A 22,507-nucleotide genomic window follows, 5' to 3' on the forward strand; every position below is an offset into this window, starting at 1 on the left:
TGGGGTTTGGAGTGATACCGTATCCAGTTGTCTCTCTACATGCTCTGGAGCACTATGGGGAGATTCTCCATGACTGACTGCATCTGGAGAAGAAACTCCTAATTCCTTCTTCCTCTATCTTGTGTACCAGTGGCCAAGAACTAGAGCACAGATAGGTCCCGTGAGAGACAGAAACTCCCAACTGGAGTTGCCATGGAATATACAAAAACCTGAAGGTGAACACTTCAACCTCCCTGGATACACAAGAGCAGATTTAAAGGTAGCCATTCTGCAGCAAAAAAACTTCAGGGCCAGACTTCAAAGAGAAACTGCTGAGCTTCAGTTCATTTGCTAATTTGACACCATCAGCTCAGGATTAAACAAAGACTGTGAATGGCTAGGCAACTACAAAAGCAGTTTCTCCTCCCTCGGTATTCACACCTCAACTGCTAGAAGAGGACCTCATCTTCCCTGACTGAACTAACCTTGTTATCCCTAGTCTGATTCTTGCTTGCATATTTATACCTGCCTCTGGAAATTTCCACTACATGCATCCCACGAAGTGGGTACGCACCCACAAAAGCTTATGCTCCAATACGTCTGTTAGTCTGTAAGATGCCACAGGACTCTTTGCCTCCTGTTGTTTGTTCCCACTGTGCACAGGGAAGCAGAACTTTGTATACTCGTTGTGAACAAACAGGATTGAACAAAGAGATACCCGACTCCCATCATCAATTTCTCCTCCTAATGGAAATAACCCAGCAAGGCCTCCAAATTGGCTCACCACTCAGCTGAAAAGAGGCAACAATAAGATTCTGGAAGTGCGTCAATATGAGGAATAGTAAGGACAGATATGGGACAAAATATGCTAGCTTCTGCTGAACTTGGGAGAGTGACTTTTCCTATTCCTTGATCTATTTATATTTTTCAATACAAATTCAATAAAAGAATAAGTGATAAAGAGAAATATGGAGGACCCAGCGATAACACTCTGCTCAGGAATTGACATTAGAAATCCTTCATGACAGGTACTCAACTTTGCTGCTCTTCTTTTAATGCTGGGTTCAGACATCTGCAAATGTTAACCAGCATCAAAGGGGTTATGTAGATAACCGCAGAAGGAAGTGAACTCAGTGACCTGTGGCAACAGACAGTTTTGTAACCAGAGAATTTGCCTTCTGAGTCAGTGTCAATTCTAGATAATTGTGATCTATAAACATAGATCAACTTCCGTCTTCTTTTCCCCTCTTTTTGTCACTGTACTACTGACACATCACTACATCCAAGTACTTTTCGGGCACCTCTATGCCAGCAGGACTGGATTAGCTCCTATAACCATGCCCATTAGCTCTTTAAATCATCCCTTCTACAGCCTCATCGATGCTGCTCTTTTTGCTAACTCACCAACATAAGGATTACCCCTCAGTATTACACCTACATTTCCAAACTAAGTGTTGAACACAGACTACTGAAACCCCAGGCTGGCCTTCTAGCATCTGACCCCTCTCTTGCAGTATGTTTCAGCTTATTCACTCTTCATTCAAAATCAGCATTGCAGGCTCCTATCCCCCAGTCTTGATTTTGACCTCTACAGACAACAGCAAGGTTTAAATAGCACTACTTTTTCTCCATTATATGCATCTCCAGCCAGGGGTGCTGGAACAATTTTTAAAGTGGGGGTGCTGAGAGCCATTGAACCAAACTGTAAACCCTGTATATGATAGAAACCATTTCAAGGGGTGCGGCACCACTCCCAGTTCCAGCACCTATGTCTCCAGCAGGCCTGAAGTCTAGTTGCATCCGATGAAGTGAGCTGTAGCTCACGAAAGCTTATGCTCAAATAAATTTGTTAGTCTCTAAGGTGCCACAAGTACTCCTTTCCTTTTTACGAATACAGACTAACATGGCTGCTACTCTGAAAGAAGTCTAGTTTGTGATCCACACCAGTTTTTGGAGGAGTGTCTGAGCTGTAAGAAAGTGTCTGAATGCTCACATTGAGCACAGAAGCTAGCAGCCATCTCCCAGTGAGCACCAGCTTCCTTATTTGACTGTCAAATGTGAGGCAGGGGGGCTGATGGTTAGAAGCCCTGGGCTGAGAAGGCAAGGATAAAGCTATCCTGGGGTGCTACCATGCCTTAATCCTTGAGGTTACCTACCTTGTAGAGTGAGGCTTTAATACAGCTGGTATGCTCCAGAAAACCTTGGAAAGCATCTTCAAATCTCCAAGCCTTTGGCCCACTGATTACCAGTTCTATCTATTACCCACGCCATCATCCCTTGTAATGATCCATTGTCTTAGGGCTCGTTTAAACTTACAGCAGTGTAGCGCTTAGTGAAGACTATCTGCGCTGACAGAAGAACTTCTCCTGTCGAGGTAGTTAATCTACGTTCCTGAGAGGTGGTAGCTATATGGGCAGGAGAAGCCTTCCTGTTGACATAGTGCGGTCTACATCAGGGGTTAGGTTTGTATAACTATCTCGCTCAGGGGTGTGGATCTTGGTAGTGTAGATCAAGCATTCCTTTTCCCCTTGCCCTGAAGCCAGGTGCAGAAAGCCTGTGTACCTTTCATGGTTTTACCTCCCCTTTACACCATTGCTCCTTGAGTCTTGGTTTTTAACATGTGTCTTTTAAATCAAACTTCCAGCAAGCTGGTGCAGAATCGGGCCATACCCAAGAAAAGCACACTGATATGAACTCAACTAGAGTTATATTGATGGTGCTGAAATCAGATATACCATGATGCTCCTGGGCAAAAAGGATGAAAGAGACCGTCATATTTCATGCGGTAAGATCTCCAGCTGCGTAGAATACCACTAGCTCCACTCTAAATGTTATTGTTCACTAGTCAGTCACTAATCAGACATCAGATTTCTGTGTTAAAATGAACCCCTAGCTACACACAGCCAATGTGAGTCACTGTCTAGGAACTTGCATAATGACATTTCCAGTACAAGTTTCCTTTTCACAGAGTCCTCCCCAGAAGATGGGGGTAACTAGGTCAGATTATATCACGAAGGATTTTGAGGGGGTATATTTTATAGACGTTTATACAGCAGGAGCAGGGGCCAGATTCATTCCTGGCACAGCTAAACAGAATTACGTTGGGGCTGATAACGAGTAGCGGGAGACGGAAGTTGGAAAACGAACCTCATACAGCTCTAGTTACAGCTAATGGCCAGGTCCCCAGCTGGTGTAAATCAGCATAGTTCCACTGATTCCAACACAGCTTTGCTAATTTACACCAGCTCAGAATCAGCCTGCCCTTCCCTCCAGCCCTTTACAAATATTTTTTAAATGACACAAAACATTGAATGGGAAACAAGGAACAATTTCCTGTTTAAAGCACAAATGGTTTCTGCTCTGGCTTCTACACAGGCTCCACGTGCATCTAGTTTGTTTTTTGTTTCCCTACAGCAGCAATGCTCAAAAGCATTCCTGGAACAGCTGCTGACCAAACAAGAGCTTATGTCCTAAATCAGCACTTGAGAATGGATAGTGGCAACCTTCAGGAAATTACAAAGATGCACAGGGTGCAACCTACCTCACAGGATACAAGCACAGATAACTTCTAGGGTGGAGGGAGCGGGGCAAAGCAGAACAGTGGTGAAAAGCAACTTGAAATAGGCCCCAAACTTCATGATGCTGAACCACAGCATAAAGTCATACACAAAGATAAACTGCTCCTATGCTTATTTATCCTCTGTATCAACTTATAAAAAAAAATCTCCAAAGGCCAACTGTTTAGCAGATCAAATATCTGCCCAATTAGTTTGATGCCCTTTGCCATTCTGGCTGGAGGGAGAATTTGATTTTGGTTTCAGGGATGCATGTCACTTGTGCTCTGCATTCATTAGTATCACTAGAACTGTTGAAGGTTTCAAGCCAGGCCTGTTAGTGAGGAAGGACGGTCCAGTAGTTAGGACATTGGTCTGGTATTAAGACGACCCAGGTTCAATTCACGCTGTGCCAGACCTCATGTGTGATCTGTTCCATTCTATATAGGCTCTTCTACCATGCCCATCACTGTAGTGTCAGAGTACTTGGGCAAATCACTTAGTCTCTCAGTGCCTCATCTGTAAAATGGAGTTAATAGTTTCCTACCTCACAGGAATGATGTGAGAATAAATACAATAGAGACTGTGAGGTGCTCAGACACTATAGTAATAGAAACCATATAAGTAACTTAGAGAATGTTAAAAGCAAGAGTCCTCTACCACCTGAGCAAGTCTCCCAACCGGCAGCTATAGTAAGATATCATCCTGTCATACAGACCAACCACTAGAGGGGAACAAGACCCACATTGTACTAGAGTGTGTTATATGGGAACTTCATATATAAATATTGAACTGAGCTAATATCTGTGGCAAATATATAAATTCAGTTATTAGCACTAAAATTCCTTCTTACAATTCAAAAATAGGTAAAGAGCAAACAAGCATGTCAATTATTCATTGGAATTTAGAGGCCAAAAACATCCCTTTGTATCTAGTTACAAAGACTTGCCTTTCCTCTAAAGTTGACGTGCTTTGGCACTATTGAAAGTACAACATGAGAAAGTGAAAAGGGACCAATGAAACTATCTGATGAAATGGTCTGTAAGCAAAAGCAATTAATCAGAAACTGCAGGGAGCTCATGCTCAAGATACACAAAAAGTGTCTTAGTGATGCAAAAAGTGACTTCGTCTCTTGAATCATAAATAAAAATGTCTGGTGCAGTCACCTGAAGCAGCAGCCACCTGGAAAGTGACAGATGTGTAAGGAATTGAACCAAATGGAATATATAAAATTCTGTGATGCAAACTCTCATCAGTTCATCACAGACTCCTGGTTATTGCTCTGAAATTGACCTGCTCATAACTTCAGTACTTTAAAGTCTTCTCCCTCCATGTCCCATTTTCTCCCATTGCAGAAATTCCTTTCAGGGCACAGCTTTTTGTAAGCAATGCTTGTAAAGTGCAGAAAGGCAGTTCTGATCTGGTTTGTGTTTTATGAGCAATGAGCAATAAGCAATGCTAGGGTGAGAAAGTGTTGTAGGAGAGAGATCTTTATGCATTATGTTGAGGGTCTACAGCAGGGGTCTCAAACATGTGGCCTGTGAAGTTATTTGCTGTGGCCCACCAAGCTCCCCGCCCCGGAGTTATTTCCTGCGGCCACCAAGCTCACTTCCCCCGCCGTCCTCCTCCCCACCAGCGCATCACATCCCCGCTCCTCTGCCTACCTCCAGGCACTTCCCGCCTCCAAACAGATGTTTGGCAGCACGTAGCGCTTTCCAGGAGGGAGGGGGGAGGAGCAGGGAGCTGCACGCTCAGGGTAGGAGGCGGAGAAGAGGCGGGGATTTGGGGAAGGGGTTTGATAAGGGGCAGGGAGGGGGCGGAGTTGGGGTGGGGACTTTGGGGAAGGGGTTGGAATGGGGGCGGTGGCTTTTGTATCTTTATATGAAAAAGTGTCAGTGATGCGGCCTTCGGGCCAATGTACTAGTTCTCATGTGGCCCTCGTGGTGATTTGAGCTTGAGATCCCTGGTCTACAGTTTGAGGGAGCTGCCTAGCTTCTGATTACATTCCTAAACACCCTGGTGTCTTACTGAATTAGGCCCCTCCTGAAACCTGACCCTCTTTCACCAATTCCACTCACCATGCTACTATTTGCAGTTACATGAAGATTACTTAAAGTAACATGTTTGAAAACTTATTGTGATTACTATGATTACAACTCCCTGATTCTTTGCCCCCGCCCTGGCGCCAGCATGGGGCAGAACAGCTTGGGGGTGAATCTAACTTGCACCAGCTGGTGTGCTGAGGTGCCTGTTGTAATTAGTGAAATAAATGTGTCATCAGTTTAACCCCCCTTCACCTTGTTCTGACACAAAATAGGTTATATTCTGCGGAAAAGGACCTAGGGGTGACAGTGGACGAGAAGCTGGATATGAGTCAGCAGTGTGCCCTTGTTGCCAAGAAGGCCAATGGCATTTTGGGATGTATAAGTAGGGGCATAGCGAGCAGATCGAGGGACGTGATCGTTCCCCTCTATTCGACACTGGTGAGGCCTCATCTGGAGTACTGTGTCCAGTTTTGGGCCCCACACTACAAGAAGGATGTGGATAAATTGGAAAGAGTACAGCGAAGGGCAACAAAAATGATTAGGGGTCTAGAGCACATGACTTATGAGGAGAGGCTGAGGGAGCTGGGATTGTTTAGTCTGCAGAAGAGAAGAATGAGGGGGGATTTGATAGCTGCTTTCAACTACCTGAAAGGGGGTTTCAAAGAGGATGGCTCTAGACTGTTCTCAATGGTAGCAGATGACAGAACGAGGAGTAATGGTCTCAAGTTGCAATGGGGGAGGTTTAGATTGGATATTAGGAAAAACTTTTTCACTAAGAGGGTGGTGAAACACTGGAATGCGTTACCTAGGGAGGTGGTAGAATCTCCTTCCTTAGAGGTTTTTAAGGTCAGGCTTGACAAAGCCCTGGCTAGGATGATTTAACTGGGACTTGGTCCTGCTTTGAGCAGGGGGTTGGACTAGATGACCTTCTGGGGTCCCTTCCAACCCTGATATTCTATGATTCTATGATTCTATATTACACTTCATACTTTCTTGTGTGATTAGCATCTACTGTATCACACTTTGCATTCTGTCTCAGGCTTACATAAGATTCCTGTAATATATGAAAGTACAACTTTATCTGTTTTAGAACTGTTTTTTGATTAGCTGGCACTCATACACCTAAGAAGGTATCCTTTCCAGGACATAAATTGTCCTAAGCATTTAAGAGCACTGATCTAGCACTACAAATACTACTCTTGAATTTCCACTGCTTTGAAACACCATCTTTTTTTCCTTTTAAATTGTTTTGAGAGATTTCCAAGCCCAAGAGAGCCTTCAATGAGAAAAGTGATCATCTCTGGCTGGAGCCTCTGGATTTCATAGCATAATCCTTCCTCAGGAGATGGATTTTGTTTTTAGTGTGCTTTTAGGAATATTATGGATGTGCTGACAATGCTGTAAACTGTATTATTTGCTTTATATCCCACAGAAACCTTCCACATCAATTTCCAGAGTTTCGTTATTAGATTACTGTACTTTAGAGAGTTGTTCCTATGGTGCTGCATTTATTTAAGCCAGTGTTTCACAAATTATTAATTATTTATGTTAGGTATTTATATGGTGTTCCCTGCATTAACAGAGTATCTGACTGAGCATGTCAAAGTCTTTAATGTACCTTCACAATGCTGTTGCAAGGTAAGGAAGTAATTGAGGCACTGATAGGCTTAATCCCTGGGCCCAGGTTATACAAGAAGATTGTGGTGGAGCAAGGACTTGAATTTAGGTCTTCTAAATCCTAGGTGAGTGCCTTAACCCATGGACTACCCTTTCACTCCTTACAGCAGTGCCAAGCAGCGCCAATGTGGTAGGTGCTATATGCACATACAGTAAAAGACCGTCCATGCCACCAAGATTTTACAATCTCAATGAACAAAGGAAAGCTTATTATTCCCATTTTACAGGTGGAGATCTGAGGTGCACAGAGACTGAGTTGTCCATGGTCACACAGCACTATGTGGCAGAGGTGGGAACTGAAGCCAGATTTCCTGAGTCCCATGCCAGAGCTTTAATTGCAACGTCAGTCTTCCTCGCAACAAAGCCTGTTGCCAACTGTGTCCACATATCTAATCAGGGGACACCATCATAGGGCCTAATCACATCAGCCACACTATCAGAGGCTCGTTCACCTGCACATCTACCAATGTGATATATGCCATCATGTGCCAGCAATGCCCCTCTGCCATGTACATTGGTCAAACTGGACAGTCTCTACGTAAAAGAATAAATGGACACAAATCAGACGTCAAGAATTATAACATTCAAAAACCAGTCGGAGAACACTTCAATCTCTCTGGTCACTCGATTACAGACCTGAGGATGGCTATTCTTCAACAAAAAAACTTCAAAAACAGACTCCAATGAGAGACTGCTGAACTGGAATTAATTTGCAAACTGGATACAATTAACTTAGGCTTGAACAGAGACTGGGAATGGATGAGTCATTACACAAAGTAAAACTGTTTCCCCAAGTTATTTCTCCCCCCCACCCCACCCTCCACTGTTCCTCAGATGTTCTTGTTAACTGCTGGAAATAGCCTACCTTGCTTGTCACAATGAAAGGTCTTCTTCCTTCCCCCCCCCCCGCTACTGGTGATGGCTCACCTTAAGTGATCACTCTCCTTACAGTGTGTATGATAAAACCCATTGTTTCATGTTCTCTGTGTGTATATAAATCTCCCCACTGTATTTTCCACCAAATGCATCCGATGAAGTGAGCTGTAGCTCACGAAAGCTTATGCTCAAATAAATCTGTTAATCTCTAAGGTGCCACAAGTACTCCTTTTCTTTTTCCTATTGAGACTGTTGCACTTTGCATACATAATTATACAGTCATTGGGCCAGAGAGAGGGAGTGACTTTATAGCCAGATGGGTAGGATACTCTCCTGCAATGTGAGAAACCCAAGCTCAAATCCCTGCTCAAATTATTATTGAATTATATGTCAGGCAGAGGGGAGTCCTGAACGCAGGTCTCCCATATACTGGGATAAAACTTATATGTAGGCTTAGCAGAATTCAATTTTTATAACTTTGATCTATAATATTGATGGTTATTTTTAAGCCTTTTAAAGATTTTTTTATTGATTTAAATTTTTCACATTTGTGCAAAAGTTATGGGTTTTAAGCTTGTTTTTAATTTTTATCAATTTAACTTTTCACAGTTGTGGGAAATTATGGGGTGTGTCACACAATACTTCTTTAATGTCAGCAGACACTGAGATTCAACAAGAAAACTTTATGACTGTTCAAACACAACTTCACATGTCACAACATATAAAAAGAAATCTCTTCAAATCAAAACTCTAATGAGTTCTCAAGCAGCATATTTCTTGCTTTGTCTATTGGAAATTTTAATTACAGATGGAAATATTTTTACATCAGTTTGTGGGCGTATGGTGAAATCAATGTTTACCGACAAAAATCTAACCCTTCCAAGCCCGCTTATAAGGAAGACACTAACTTCTTCTCCAATCCCCTCCCCACTCTGTAAATCTAGCCTCTTATAAACTCCCAGAAATAAAATGTTTTGTATCGAATGAAATGTTTGTTTGACCTGATTCCCCTACATTTTTTTTCAGAATCTTCAAATTCAGTTAAATCTGAGCCAAAATATTTATTATTTTTTTCCACTTTTGGGAACTGCCAGAGAACTGAAACATCAATTATTCACCCAACTCTATTTGCATAAATGATATCAACTATTATTTTAAAGAACACATCAGGCTGGTGTGAGCTGGCAAGAAGGACACAGAGGACACAAAAGCAAAGGAACTTACAGCTTTCAGGATCCCTACTGCATCCTGCTGAAGCCAGGTTGGGTAAACAACTTCATCATTCAGAATGGCTTCAAAGAGGTCATCTTCATTCTCTGCTTCAAAAGGGGCATGGCCACATAGCATCTCGTACAGCAGCACCCCCATAGCCCACCAGTCTACATCAGGACCATAGAGCATCTCCTGCAGAATCTACAATGGGGATGAGGAAGGGGGATAAATATTATTCACTGGCCTTAACCATTGTTTTTCTAAGTGCGGGAGAAAATGGATTATGGAATATTAATGTGAACAAAACATATCACCGCATATTAACCAAGAGTATTCTCTTCTGTGCTTGCCATTCCTCCTTTCTCAGAGCCCCTCTGAGATGTACATTTCCAGCTGGCAACCCATTGATTTATATCTCCAATAAACAAGGGGCCTGCCAGCTGTACTCACTTACCAGACGTGCTTTGGAACAGACTCTTTAAAATAATGTGCTGAGCAGGAGCTGAAAAGTTTTTCAAACTGTTCTAGAGAGGTGGATCAACTGGGTCTGTGGCCTGAACCTCTTCACTCCCCTTTGCCTCCCAGAAGGAAAGGCTTACATGGCTCCAAAAACACATTTCCAGCTCAAGGAAGGAAGGGGTGTGAGAGCAAAAGAAGGCATGAGTGTGAGGAGTGGGGCAGAGGAAGCATGACCACAGAGCATAAATCCAGCAGCGTTACGGAAGCACCTACAGGATCTGGAGGGAAGGTGCTTCTTAAAGCTGTGTTTATTCATTTTAAAATTAGACAGATGAATGACGTGGGGGGGGGGGAACAGACAGAGGCAGAGAAGAGAGTTGGGGAATGAGGGAGACAGCAGCCTGCTTTCAACCACACTGGGATGGTACCTGTGCCATTTGATGTAACCAGCATTTTGGCAGCTACAGTCTGGCATCTATGTTTTTCAAGATGCATTTTCTTTTCCCCCAGTGGAGCCGACGCCCCTGTATCAGCCCATAACAATCTGAAGATTTGTTTATCCTTCACTAGCCCATGGGGCTGTAAATCTTAGTGCGTTTCTGAGACCAAACTTTCCACCTGTCAGCCCCATAAGATGCAGCCAAATTAAGTGGAGATCTCACTGTGTTGCTTTTAAACCAGACCTGCTAACAGCTCAATGAATTTTCCAATGAAGAAGGGTTTCCTGTACCTCTGGAGCAATGTAGTCCGGTGTGCCACAAAACGTTGCTGTAGTAATTCCATTGTGAATCCCCTCTTTGCACATGCCAAAATCTGCCAACTTGCAGTGGCCCTCGTGATCCAGCAACACATTATCCAGCTTCAGATCCCTGCAATAACAACAATTATTACTGTTATTATTTCAATTGCTGCATAGTAGGAGCTGTACAAATCTAAACGAAGACACAGTCCCTACTCTCCAGAGCTTAAAATAAAACCTGGACAAACATGCATCGCTGGACCCAGCAGCCAACTGTACCATCATCTTTTGAAAAAAACAAACGGTGTGCATGAATTTGGCACTTGTGGAAGGGAGGAACTAATAATGTTGGGCTGAGCCAGATTTAATGTGGTCAGGTTTTGTATGAACTTCCCCACATGGCTTTCCTAAAGCACCACAAGTCTGACCTGCAGAACCTCCTGCTAATTCAGTTTTGAGATGCGTTTGAGCAGAGTGATAGTTCTACAAACACAAAGGCCTAAATGTTCTTAGTTGCCCTGATTTCAGTGAGGTTGCATCCAAGAGGAGGATTTGCTGCCAAGAATCCTGTTATTTATGTTTTCTTATCCCATCCCCATGTTATCGTTAAAATGTCCAGCGGCTGCACCCAATAGAATAGGAACATAGGAAATATGCACTTTCCAGTACACCACCTATCCACCTATCGGAACGGAAGCCCATAGTTTAAGCTAAGTCCAAGAAACAGAGAATCTAGAGGATCAAGCAGTGTTGGAAGCTTGTCAGCAGCTTGACCTTGAGATGGCCCCAGGGAATATTCCACAGTCATAAGTGCAGTCAGGAGCATGGCCAGATAGCACTGGAGCCATCTGCAGACCCAGGCAATGCTTTCCTAAAAATATACTCCAGCTCTTGGCATCTGGCCCCTTCCGCTGTCAAGCTTATCCTGCGCACACTTGCAGATGGGGGGAAGCAACCACTGTCCCAGTGACGTTAACATCAACAGCAGGATGCCTGTGTACATGATAGGAATGGGCTCTGTTTCCTCTTCCTGGGTTTTGGGGAAAAGATGTGTGACTTGGCCTCTCAAACATATTCTGCTTGCCAAGCATTCTGTCAGATAAGCCAGTACCTTCCTGGTGTGGTACAACCCAAACGTTCTGGTTTGGTTCCAGAGCAGACACATCAGCTCTGAGCTGGACAGGCATTCTGGGTATCTAACGTAGGTACTCATATGGCCCCCCCATTGCCATAGCATCTGGGCACCTCACAGCACTCCAAGGAGGTAGAGCAGGGCTATTATCCCATTTTACCCAGGCACAGAGAGACTAAGGCACAGGAAGCCTATGTCAGAGAAGGGACTAGAACCCAGATCCCCGGCTAATATTCTAACCATTGGGCCACCATTCTTCTCTACTATGGTGCCCTGAAAATGAGAAGGCCAGTTATCCCACCCTGTCTCAGAAGTCCTATAACCAGAACCACCACAGGAAACATCTCTTAAATTAGCATTGAGATTCTACAGAGTTTATTATTATTTCTGTTACAGTGGAGCAATTGGCCTCGCTGTGCTAGGCAACTGTGTTAGTAAGGGTAAGGTCCTGCCCCAAAGAGCTTACAAATAGACAAGAGAGTGGGAGAAAGGAAAAATTATTATCCCTACTTGGCTGATGGGAACTGTGGTATAGAAAGATTAAGTCACTTGCCCAAGGTCACCGGAGCCAAGAATGAACCCTGATCTCCTGAGTTACACTACAGCGTTTGCTCTGGATAGGATGCAAGCAAGTAGCAGAGTTTTTCTTTTTAAAATGAAAAATGGTCATAAAGCCTTATGGGCCAAAACTAACCCTGGAAGGGATTAGGAGGACACAGAGGCATATTACGTGTGTTGGGTCATGACAACCTTGCAATGTGGTTTAAAGAGTGGTTTACAGTTAGAGCTCCTGGAATTCTGCCATGCACTACTGGTACATCAGGAAACATCTCCAAGCATAAAGGCAAGCCCTGTTTTCCATAAATTTGCAGGAAAGTGATTAAAACAGCAGATTATTCTTTATAGCCAGTAAAATCCTTGTTGGTTCTAGGCAAGACTGGGTTGGAGGCCACTACAAATATGCAGGTGGGCAAGGCATTTTGATGAATAGGTGAATGCCTTGGAGATACCCCAAATAAAATCCGAGTGATTGTAGATTCACTATTTACTACATTTCTTGGAAACAGCTTGAATGGAAACTGTCTACTTAGATTCAGGCAAGACAGATACATGAGAGAGGGAGGGAGAAACCAGGTACAGCCACAGTCCTTGAAGGCTTTAGTCCCTCTCCGAAGCTGTAAGGTTTAAGCAAGCTTCAGGCTTCATAGTGGAGCTGCAACACCAGGGCCTGTTCTGCCTGGAAGCCATGTCTAGAATATCCACTGCCTCCCATCCAATGAGCTACAGCAGTCCTGGGCTCCCTGTTAACTGGGCGATACAATATGATAATTAGAGCACCAATATGAAAGGAGCATTTGCAGGTGCAAGCTCATTGTGCCCCCTAAAGGAATCTCTGTTTGTGTAATTCCCATTAAATTTAAACCAGCTGCTGCCCACTCACGTTCTGGAAGCAAGTATAGTTTTAATCACACCAAAGCAAAGCTCCAGCCTGGGGGCTTCTCAGGCTTCCATATTAATCCTCTGATAATGACGTCTGTCCCACACTGCAACACGGTGGACATTTGCGCCTACTGGCATCTTTTTAAGTGATGTGAAATCTAAAGCTCACATTTTATTATTTCACGTGGCCCAGAATGGCGTATTAATTGAGCCTTGCTTGGTCACAAGATGCTCCAAGTTTGGCTCCCAATATAGGATATGCCCAAAAAGGTTTATTTCACTCTTCACTAACCCTATCCGCAGTCAGTGGTTTTCTCAAGTGATGTCAATGGTATTAATCTGTATACTTGCTGCTTTGCATTCACTGGTCCTACTGTTCTTTATGCCAAATGAACCAATGAGGTCACATTAAAAAAAAATAAATTTGTTAGTTTCTAAGGTGCCACAAGTACTCCTTTTCTTATTAAAAAAAATGGACAGGATTCTAAAGATTTACAAGGTGCTCTTCAGTTCAGCAGCAAGAACTCCAGGAAGCTGATGAAATTGGAAAGTAGCCCACTCACAAAGTCAGATTTACCTCAGATTCCCTTAACGCTTGCATTTTCCAGTCAATGTTTTTAGTAGTGTCATGTAGCAATAAAGGGAGGGATATTTTCGAAGGTCATTATGCAGTTGTTATGCTGTTATTCTGAGGTCATGCAGTACTGATGCAATCCTTTCGCAGGCAAACTCCTACTGGAATAAGGACTTTGTGCATACCAAGGAATGAAGCATTTGTCTCCTCATGTAGTTACAGTGTGTCAGTTTAACACATCCTTTTATTTTAGGCACGGAAGTGACAAAAAGGGAGCTGTTCTAGCCTCTTGCATCAGAACATATGCATTTGCTATGTTGGCAGTTGTGATGGGGCAAGGCCAGATGGCTATAGAAAAGTAGTGGGAGATACATATATTAGCTCCAGGCTAAACAAATCCCTGGTACCAGGATAAGCAAAATGGCAGCTGCTCCAGGTCAATTAAGACACCTGGGGTCAATTAAGAACTTTCCAGAAGGCAGGGAGAATGCTAGGTTGATTGGGACACCTGAAGCCAATCAGGGGCTGGCTGAAACTAGTTAAAAACCTCCCAGTTAGTCAGGTGGGTGTGCATGTCAGGAGCTGTGGGAGGAAGCTGCACTGTTGGAGAGACTGAGTAGTACACACCATATCAGGCACAAGGAAGGAGGCCCTGAGGTAAGGGTGAAGTGGAGCTTGAGGAAGTGAGGGCTGTTGTGGGGGAAGTAGCCCAGGGAATTGTACATGTTACGTTTCTAAAAGGTAGCTACCATAGCTGATACTATTAGGGTCCCTGGACTGGAGCCTGGAGTAGAGGGTGGGCCCGGCCCCCCCCTTCTTTGCCCCCTGATTAATCACTGAGACTGGGAGACAACAGAGACTGTGCAAGGAAGGAAAACTTCTCCTCACCTCCCTCGCTGGCTTATGATGAAAATGGCTCAGTAGACTGTGACCCTTGTCTCTAGAGAGAGAAGGTTACATGGAGGGTCACAGTGAGCCTCTGAGGCTAGCAAAATCCGCCAGGAAACGCGGGAGCCACAGAGGCAAGGACAGAGCTTTGTCACACAGTTTAAAGATCAAAAATTTTCCAGAAAAAATGTGCAACTTGCCTGGTTCTCTCTGCAATATTTGCACATTTTGGCTTCCTCTGCACTATTGGGAATTTTGCCATTGTGCACATATATTCCAGAACAGCCTTTGGTGTTGATCCTGCTGAAATGTATCTTGAAAGGGCTTTCAGTTCATTGCCTAAATCACTTGCATCAATATCATGCATGTCATCCTGTGTCAACACTGTCTCTAATGCCCTGCATTGCTGGTGTAGGTCTTCTTCAGGTATAGTGAGGAGTTTTGGATTCATAGATTCTAATGTCAGAAGGGACCATTCTGATCATCTAGTCCGACCTCCTGCACAGCGCAGGCCACAGAATCTCACCCACCCACTCCTATGAAAAACCTCACCTATGTCTGAGCTATTGAAGTCCTCAAATCATGGTTTAAAGCCTTCAAGGAGCAGAGAAGCTTCCTTCCAGTCACCCATGCCCCATGCTACAGAGGAAGGTGAAAAACCTCCAGGGCCTCTCCAATCTGCCCTGGAGGAAAATTCCTTCCCGACCCCAAATATGGCGATCAGCTAAACCCTGAGCATATGGGCAGGATTCACCAGCCAGTTACTACAGAAAATTCTTTCCTGGGTAACTCAGATCCCATCCATCTAATATCCCATCTCAGGGGATTAGTCCTATTTACCTTGAATATTTAAAGATCAATTACTTACCAAAATCACATTATCCCATCATACCATCTCCTCCATAAACTTATCGAGTAGAATCTTAAAACCAGATAGATCTTTTGCCCCCACTGCTTCCCTTGGAAGGCTATTCCAAAACTTCACTCCTCTGATGGTTAGAAACCTTAGTCTAATTTCAAGTCTAAACTTCCTGGTGGCCAGTTTATACCCATTTGTTCTTGTGTCCACATTGGTGCTGAACTTAAATAATTCCTCTCCCTCTCCTGTATTTATCCCTCTGATATATTTATAGAGAGCAATCATATCTCCCCTCAACCTTCTTTTAGTTAGGCTAAACAAGCCAAGCTCCTTAAGTCTCCTTTCATAAGACAAGTTTTCTTATCATACAACATCCCAAATATACTGCTGTGTTCCTTGAGCTGCATGAAATGTTCTTCAATTGTCTGTATTGCACAATCTAGCACCTGGTTAAAAAATCAACTTTGAATTGTTGTTTGGGGTCTCTTATGGGATTATCCCGTGCCTTGTAAACAAAACGTCTTCTTCTTCGGTGACTCTTGTATTCTTGAATGGGTGGGAAAATAGCTTCAGTGTGAAGTTCCTCTGCCAAATACTGAGCACTCTTCAGAATGTTTTGAAATCCCTCATCTGACCTGTAAGACTGTAGGTATGACTTTGCTTTGTCCAGCTGTTCCATTGCTCCAGATATATCAAGGTCAACACCTTGGAGTCTCTTGCTTACAACACTTATTTCAAACAGCATGTCATGCCTCAACACTAAGCCACACAGAAATTTGAAGTTATGTAAATTTCTGGTGATTCCATTTCCCTCTGCCACTGTTCTCCCACGAACATTTCCTGTCATAGCATTATCCTCCATAATGGCAACTATGGCATCATCTATCTTCCCAATTTGGTGTTTGATAGGCTTTATCGCATCCACTTGACTTTCCCATCGTGTGGCACTCAGTGGTTTCAGTGTCAGAGAGGATGTTCGCAGATGTTGCAGAGAAAAATACATAGATGCTTTGAATTACATTAAAAAATTCAGCAGCCTCACTAGAAGCTGATGCTGCATTACTGATCACCAAGTTCAATGAATGAGAACTGCATGGGACAAAAAAAGCTCAAGGGTTTAACTCTCGGATCCGTGTCCGCACTCCTCTGTTCTTTCCTCTCATGTTGGCACCATTATCATAGTCCTGACCTCTCATGTCAGGTATCGCAATTCCCGTATCTTCCAGCTTTTTAAGAAGCACATTTGTTATAGCAGCTCCTGTAGTATCATCAATGTCAATAAATTTTAGAAGATGCTCTCTGACAGTCACCATTGCAGGGACATTTTCACTAGGTTCTGTTGTTGTTACAAAACGCACCATTAAAGTCATTTGTTCCGTATGGCTGATGTCACGTGTGCAGTCCAGAATAACAGAGTAATATCTTGCTGACTTCAGATCTGCCACAATCTTCTGTTTGACTTTTGTTGCCAGTAATTGTTTTTCCAAAGTAATGGTATGTGTACATTTCTTGGGTGGTGACTCTTCTTAGATGCTCCTGGAGTACAGCGTCAAACTCAGCCATCAGCTCCACAATTTTAAGGAAGTTTCCATTGTTTGGCACATACAGCTAATCTGAAGTGTCAAGCAGTGCTAGGTTTTGGGTAGCAAGCATTCTCACAATGGCAATAGCCTTTTCAGAACATTTTGCCAGTAAAGAGACTCTGATGCAATCTTCTCTTGCTGCTGATCATCTATGGTGGCCTTTAACCTTAGTCTCATCTCGAGCTCTTTCCACCTATGGAATGCTCTCTGGTGATTTGTTGCCTTCTCATTGTATGCCAGATTTCTAGTCAGATTTTTCCAGTCCTTTGTTCCTGTAGAACCTAATGTGGCTGGAACATTAGACTGGAAGAGTTTGCAACAAAAACAGCATGCAGCATTCTGGGTTTTTGAGTACATATGCCATAGCCTCTCCACTTTGTCACCATTGCGGATTTCATGCCAGTAATGTGTTGGATGGAAACTTCTATTTTCATTATCTTTGGGGAACATGAAGTTTTTCACTTGCTGTGGCCTATGCAGTACAAGGAAGTCCCTCAGGCTACTGCTCAAGTGGGTCCACAGTCCTGGATCATCTAGACTTAAGGAACTAAACTCAGCAGGAGCTGTTTCTTGCGCCTCCACCACACTCTTCTCTGATCTACCCTTTTCTTCAGGAATGTGCATGGTTGCATCCATTTGAGATGGAGATATAGATGCTGCAGTAGCTGCGAGGTCACCTGCACTCTAACTGGAAGATCAGGCATCTCCTCACCACTCTCATCCTCACTGGGGCAGGAAGGCTCACAATGAACATTTGTGTCTATGTATCTCAGGAGAGCTCCTTCCTGCTTAGATAGAAAAGCTTCCTTTGCTCTCTTTCTTTTTCTGAATGCTGCTCCAGAGGGGCTGTCAAGGTTCCTTCCCCACTCTGAACTCAAGGGTACAGATGTGGGGACCTGCATGAAAGACCCCCTAAGCTTATTCTTACCAGCTTAGGTTAAAAACTTCCTCAAGGTACAAACTTTGCCTTGTCCTTGAACCCTATGCTGCCACCACCAAGCGTGTTAAACAAAGAACAGGGAAAGAGCCCACTTGGAGATGTCTTCCGCCAAAATATCACCAAGCCCTACACTCCCTTTCCTGGGGAAGGCTTGATAAAAATCCTCACCAATTTGTACAGGTGAACACAGACCCAAACCCTTGGATCTTAAGAACAATGAAAAATCAATCAGGTTCTTAGAAGAAGAATTTTAATTAAAGAAAAGGTAAAAGAATCACCTCTGTAAAAATCAGGATGGTAAATACCTTACAGGGTAATCAGGTTCAAAACAGAGAATCCCTCTAGGCAAAACCTTATGTTACAAAAAGACACAAAAACAAAATGTACATTCCATTCAGCACAGCTATTTTTACCAGCCATTAAACAAAAGGAAATCCAACGCATTTCTAGCTAGATTACTGACTAACTTTTTACAGGAGTTCTGAGCTGCATTCCTGATCTGTTCCCAGCAAAAGCATCAGACAGACAGACAGACCTTTTGTTTCCCCCGCTCCAGCTTTGAAAGCATCTTGTCTCCTCATTGGTCATTTTGTTCAAGTGCCAGCGAGGTTATCTTAGCTTCTTAACCCTTTACAGGTGAAAGGGTTTTTCCTCTGGCCAGGAGGGAGTTTATAGTACTGTATACAGGAGGGTGGGTACCCTTCCCTTTATATTTATGACACGGGCATTTTCTTCTTTCACTCATGACTTGTTCTGTGCCAACTATAGTGCCTCTCAACACTCAGTTGAAGGGGACAGATAAGCAGGCTCATAGCAGGGCCTGAGTGAGGGAAGATATCAGCGTCTTAAGGGCCTAACTAGCTCCTATTACTTCAGCTGACTGCCTGTTCTCCTCAAGTGGGTTCAGAGAAGCAGCAGGAAACAGGAAGCTCCCTGAGAAGCTGGGGTTAATCAGTCAAGGCTCCTGGGGGTGCTAGAGAGGTACATAAGAGGCTCCTCCTCCTCTCTCTCCCTGCAGCTCCTGCTGCTTTCTGTTATTCCCTCTCACCTTTTCTCCTGCCTGCCTGTTATGTCTCTTGTGCCCTCCTTCCTCCAGCAGAGCACTCCACCATCTCTGTGCATCAGAGCAGAGAGAATACAGATGCACCAGCAGCAGACACAATTTTCTACACTCTGTGTCCTAGTGGCACCCCCACACACACAGAGTCTGGCACCTGAGGTGGCCGCCTCTGGTCGCCTCATGGTAAGGCCAGCCCTGCTGAGCAGTACTTTACTCTGAGAGTAGTCACAGGGGCTACTTGCACTCCACTTGAATAGGAGGGGCAGAATCTGGCCCAATATTTGTACAGAGACCTCATCTTGTCTCACCCTGTGACATATCAAAGGGCTTGAGCCAAAGCCCACTGAGGTAAATGGAAAAACTCCCTTGGGCTTTGGATCAGGACTCAAGTGATCTTTTACCCGATGGTATTTTATTAATGGTATTTGCAAACCCATAACTTGAAATCATGGAGAAGTCATTATTGAGTAATAATTTTTTGAGAGGAAAAATCTCACCTCTTTCAGATTTTTTCCAATAATAAGGCATGCACATGGTAATGTATATTTTTATAACCAGGAATTACCTATCACACTGCATCATGAGAATGCTTTACAAATTTCCAGAGCACCAGTAAAACTGAGTAAGCATCAGCAAACAGTAGCAAATGGTGTCTAAGGAAGACTTCTGCATCTGTTATGCTGGAACGCAGATAGAAAAACCAGTCTGAGCTGCTGTTCTTTTTGTCAATGTTACCACATCAGTAGGTTTAGAGAGAGATTGAAATCAAAAATGGAAAACCAGGGTATTGATTTGTGAAAAAGGAAGCCACAAAATGGAGATGAGAAATAGATGCAACTGTTTTCAATATAAGAAAAACAGCTTGCAAGTTTCAGGTCTGCAAAATAAAAGACAGAATTATCACTATCTTTCAGCTTTGGATGCTTGCTATAAATCTACTGCTGTGGAACTTTAAAGAGAAAATCAGCAGAGCCAGAACAATTCTGTCGTGATATACAGTACATATGGGTACACAGAGTTCAGAGAAGGAACACTTTCTTTTTGGCACAGAGACAAACGGAATACTGAAGGTGACACATTAGGTTGATTAGCTAAAGAAATCCGGTACCCATACTGCCATTTATGGCCATAGTATTCTTGCCTGGCCCAAGTTTAGATGGTTGGAATTGTTATAGCTCTGTGCTTCCAGAACATGATCCTAAAACTTTGTCAAGATTCAACTTCAGCCTTCTCTGCTACTTTCCCTTATTTAAAATATGAAACAATGGATATTGTAGGTATGTGCAGTCCTCCCGATCTTTGAAAATGAAGCATCAAAATAAAGCTTTCAGTTTGCGAAACATTAGCTCACCAACCCCCATTTTCTAGATAAATGTTGTTTGTTGAGTGAGTGAAATGCTCTATCTAGTTTCCAAGTGGCTGCTAAAAGCCCCCTGTAGCGTAGGAGCAAATTTGGTTTCAGATCACTAGTGCACTGAATGTGATGGCTGGTCCAACATAACTATGGAACACGGAACGGTTTGCAACTTTAAATAGGATAAAACCAGAATGAAATGAAGGATGAGCCTTCGTGTGGTGTCATGGCTCCTTAAAAATAAACACAACTTAAAAAAGGAGGAGTTAAATGTAATGATGTGTACATTAAACTTAATGTAAAGATTGTCAATGAAATGCCCTGTTTGTTGTAGTGATAGCAGACAGCCATTCTGAAATGCTTGCCAGACCTTAGGATAAAAGAATGAGGAACATTACTGTGAAGGCTCCAACCGAGACCTTCACATTTCTTTTGAATACTGGCATAGCAAATGGTAATTTACCGTGAAGTCAGAGAGTCAAATCCAGACCTTGTATAAGTGAGTTTAACTCCATTAAAAACATACACCAGCACTCATATAGAGCCAGATGCTGGCAGGTAGCTACTTGCTCTTGACAGAGTCTGGGTAGAGCTGGGGGGAGGGAGAGAAGGCCCTTTGGGAAGGACTGTCCCTCAGGAAACAGTCCCTGTGCAGCTCCTCCTGTGGGCACGGGGAGTGTACACACTGCTCCATTCCTTGGGATTGTACAGCCCGCGCCCCCATAGCACAGCCTGTCAGTTTCAGAGGCCAGCGCTGGGAAAGAGGCAGGTGATAGGGGGAGAAGAGAGCTATGGGATGGCCCCATCTTTTCTCCACCCCCTCTTTGACGTATCTTATGCCCTCAGGAGTGTATGGGCTTGTGTTGGGAAAGAGAGGAGTGTGTGAGTGTAAGAGACACAAAGTGCCTTGCCTTCCATTTCCCTACTTGTGCACCTTTGCATGGTCCAGGGACCATCAGGTTTATGTTGTTTTATGTACCCAATGGGATAAATCTGATTTAGCTTTAGAATTAGTTCCTGCTGTGTCTGTTGAGCTATATGAAACAGTATCTTCACGTCTAGAAATACTGTTATTCCACGTAATCTTAAAGATAACTAGTATTCAAGCACACAAGTTTTTGCAAGCTGTCTGGCCAGGCCATGCCAATGCTATTCACTTTTCAACAGATTTTGGACTAGAACATAGGAGGTCCTGGCTCTCAGTTTTGCCCTCACATCACTTGATACTGCTGCCTTGTATCTTGTATCTATATACACCTGCAACGTAACTACACAACAGCACCTGCAAGACCCAGAACTCTTGGCTTCCCAGAATGGTGTTTACAAAGACACAATGCCCAAGAGGCTGACTGCAGGTATAATACATGAAGGGATACAAACACTGATCAGACTTTTCCTGCTTCAGAGACCTCTCTGCATTCACTTTAAAACCCTGCTTCCGCATCTCAGCCCCGTTTGGACAGTCTAATTGCTCAGAAGAGCTTCCTAGGGAAGATAACTATTTTTAATATGGCTTCATTTTTACTAAGCCGAATGAGGCCTGATTCAGCTCCCAATTAAATTTGAGCTGGTAGGATAGAAAATACAGCCACTGACTAAAAACCTGGCACATCACAGTATATAATCACAAAGCTTCCTTGATGCTACTGGGCTTGAGAGATGCAGAACCAATGGGGAGCAGTGGGTGTTCTACACCTTTCAGGATCAAGTCCACCAATAAAAGCTGCACCCTTATTATACCAATGGCGGCTACTAGATGGTGTAATGACAGTTTAAAAAAGCGGCCTTAAAAGAACTGAACTACTCTGGTTTTATGAAATTGGGCAGCAGAAAAACATTACTGCTGAAGCACAGATGCTGCTAGAGATTGCTACGTTAGGGCAACCCCCACGAACGTGCAATCCACCCTTACATACATAGCACTTTAGCACACATTTACTTGCTGCACTTTTTCATGGTAATCTCCTCAGGAAAGAGAAAGAAAGAAGTTACACTGGAGGCATTTCCCAGAATTCCAATGAAAATATTCTCTCATTTACTGAGCAGAGGAAAGCAACGGAAAAAAGTTATTTCAAGTTCATGGTATGTATGCTGTACGCATCCTGTCTGGATCCTGAGCCACTGGACTGACAGCCT

General features: G+C 43.5%; 1 protein-coding gene across 1 annotated transcript in view; it reads right to left on the bottom strand.

The window, feature by feature from the left end:
- The window catches only part of PRKCH (protein kinase C eta), a 175,239-nt gene that overhangs the window by 15,449 nt on the left and 137,283 nt on the right, over nt 1–22,507 (bottom strand). The window contains exons 12-13 of the mRNA XM_038406933.2: nt 10,533–10,671; nt 9,356–9,544 (exon numbers count right to left, since the gene is read on the bottom strand). Of these exons, the coding sequence (XP_038262861.1) occupies nt 9,356–9,544; nt 10,533–10,671 (328 nt within the window). The remainder of the gene's footprint in view (nt 1–9,355; nt 9,545–10,532; nt 10,672–22,507) is intronic.

Source organism: Dermochelys coriacea, chromosome 6 (genome assembly GCF_009764565.3).
Source record: "Dermochelys coriacea isolate rDerCor1 chromosome 6, rDerCor1.pri.v4, whole genome shotgun sequence".
In the NCBI taxonomy this organism is placed as follows: Eukaryota; Metazoa; Chordata; order Testudines; family Dermochelyidae; genus Dermochelys; species Dermochelys coriacea.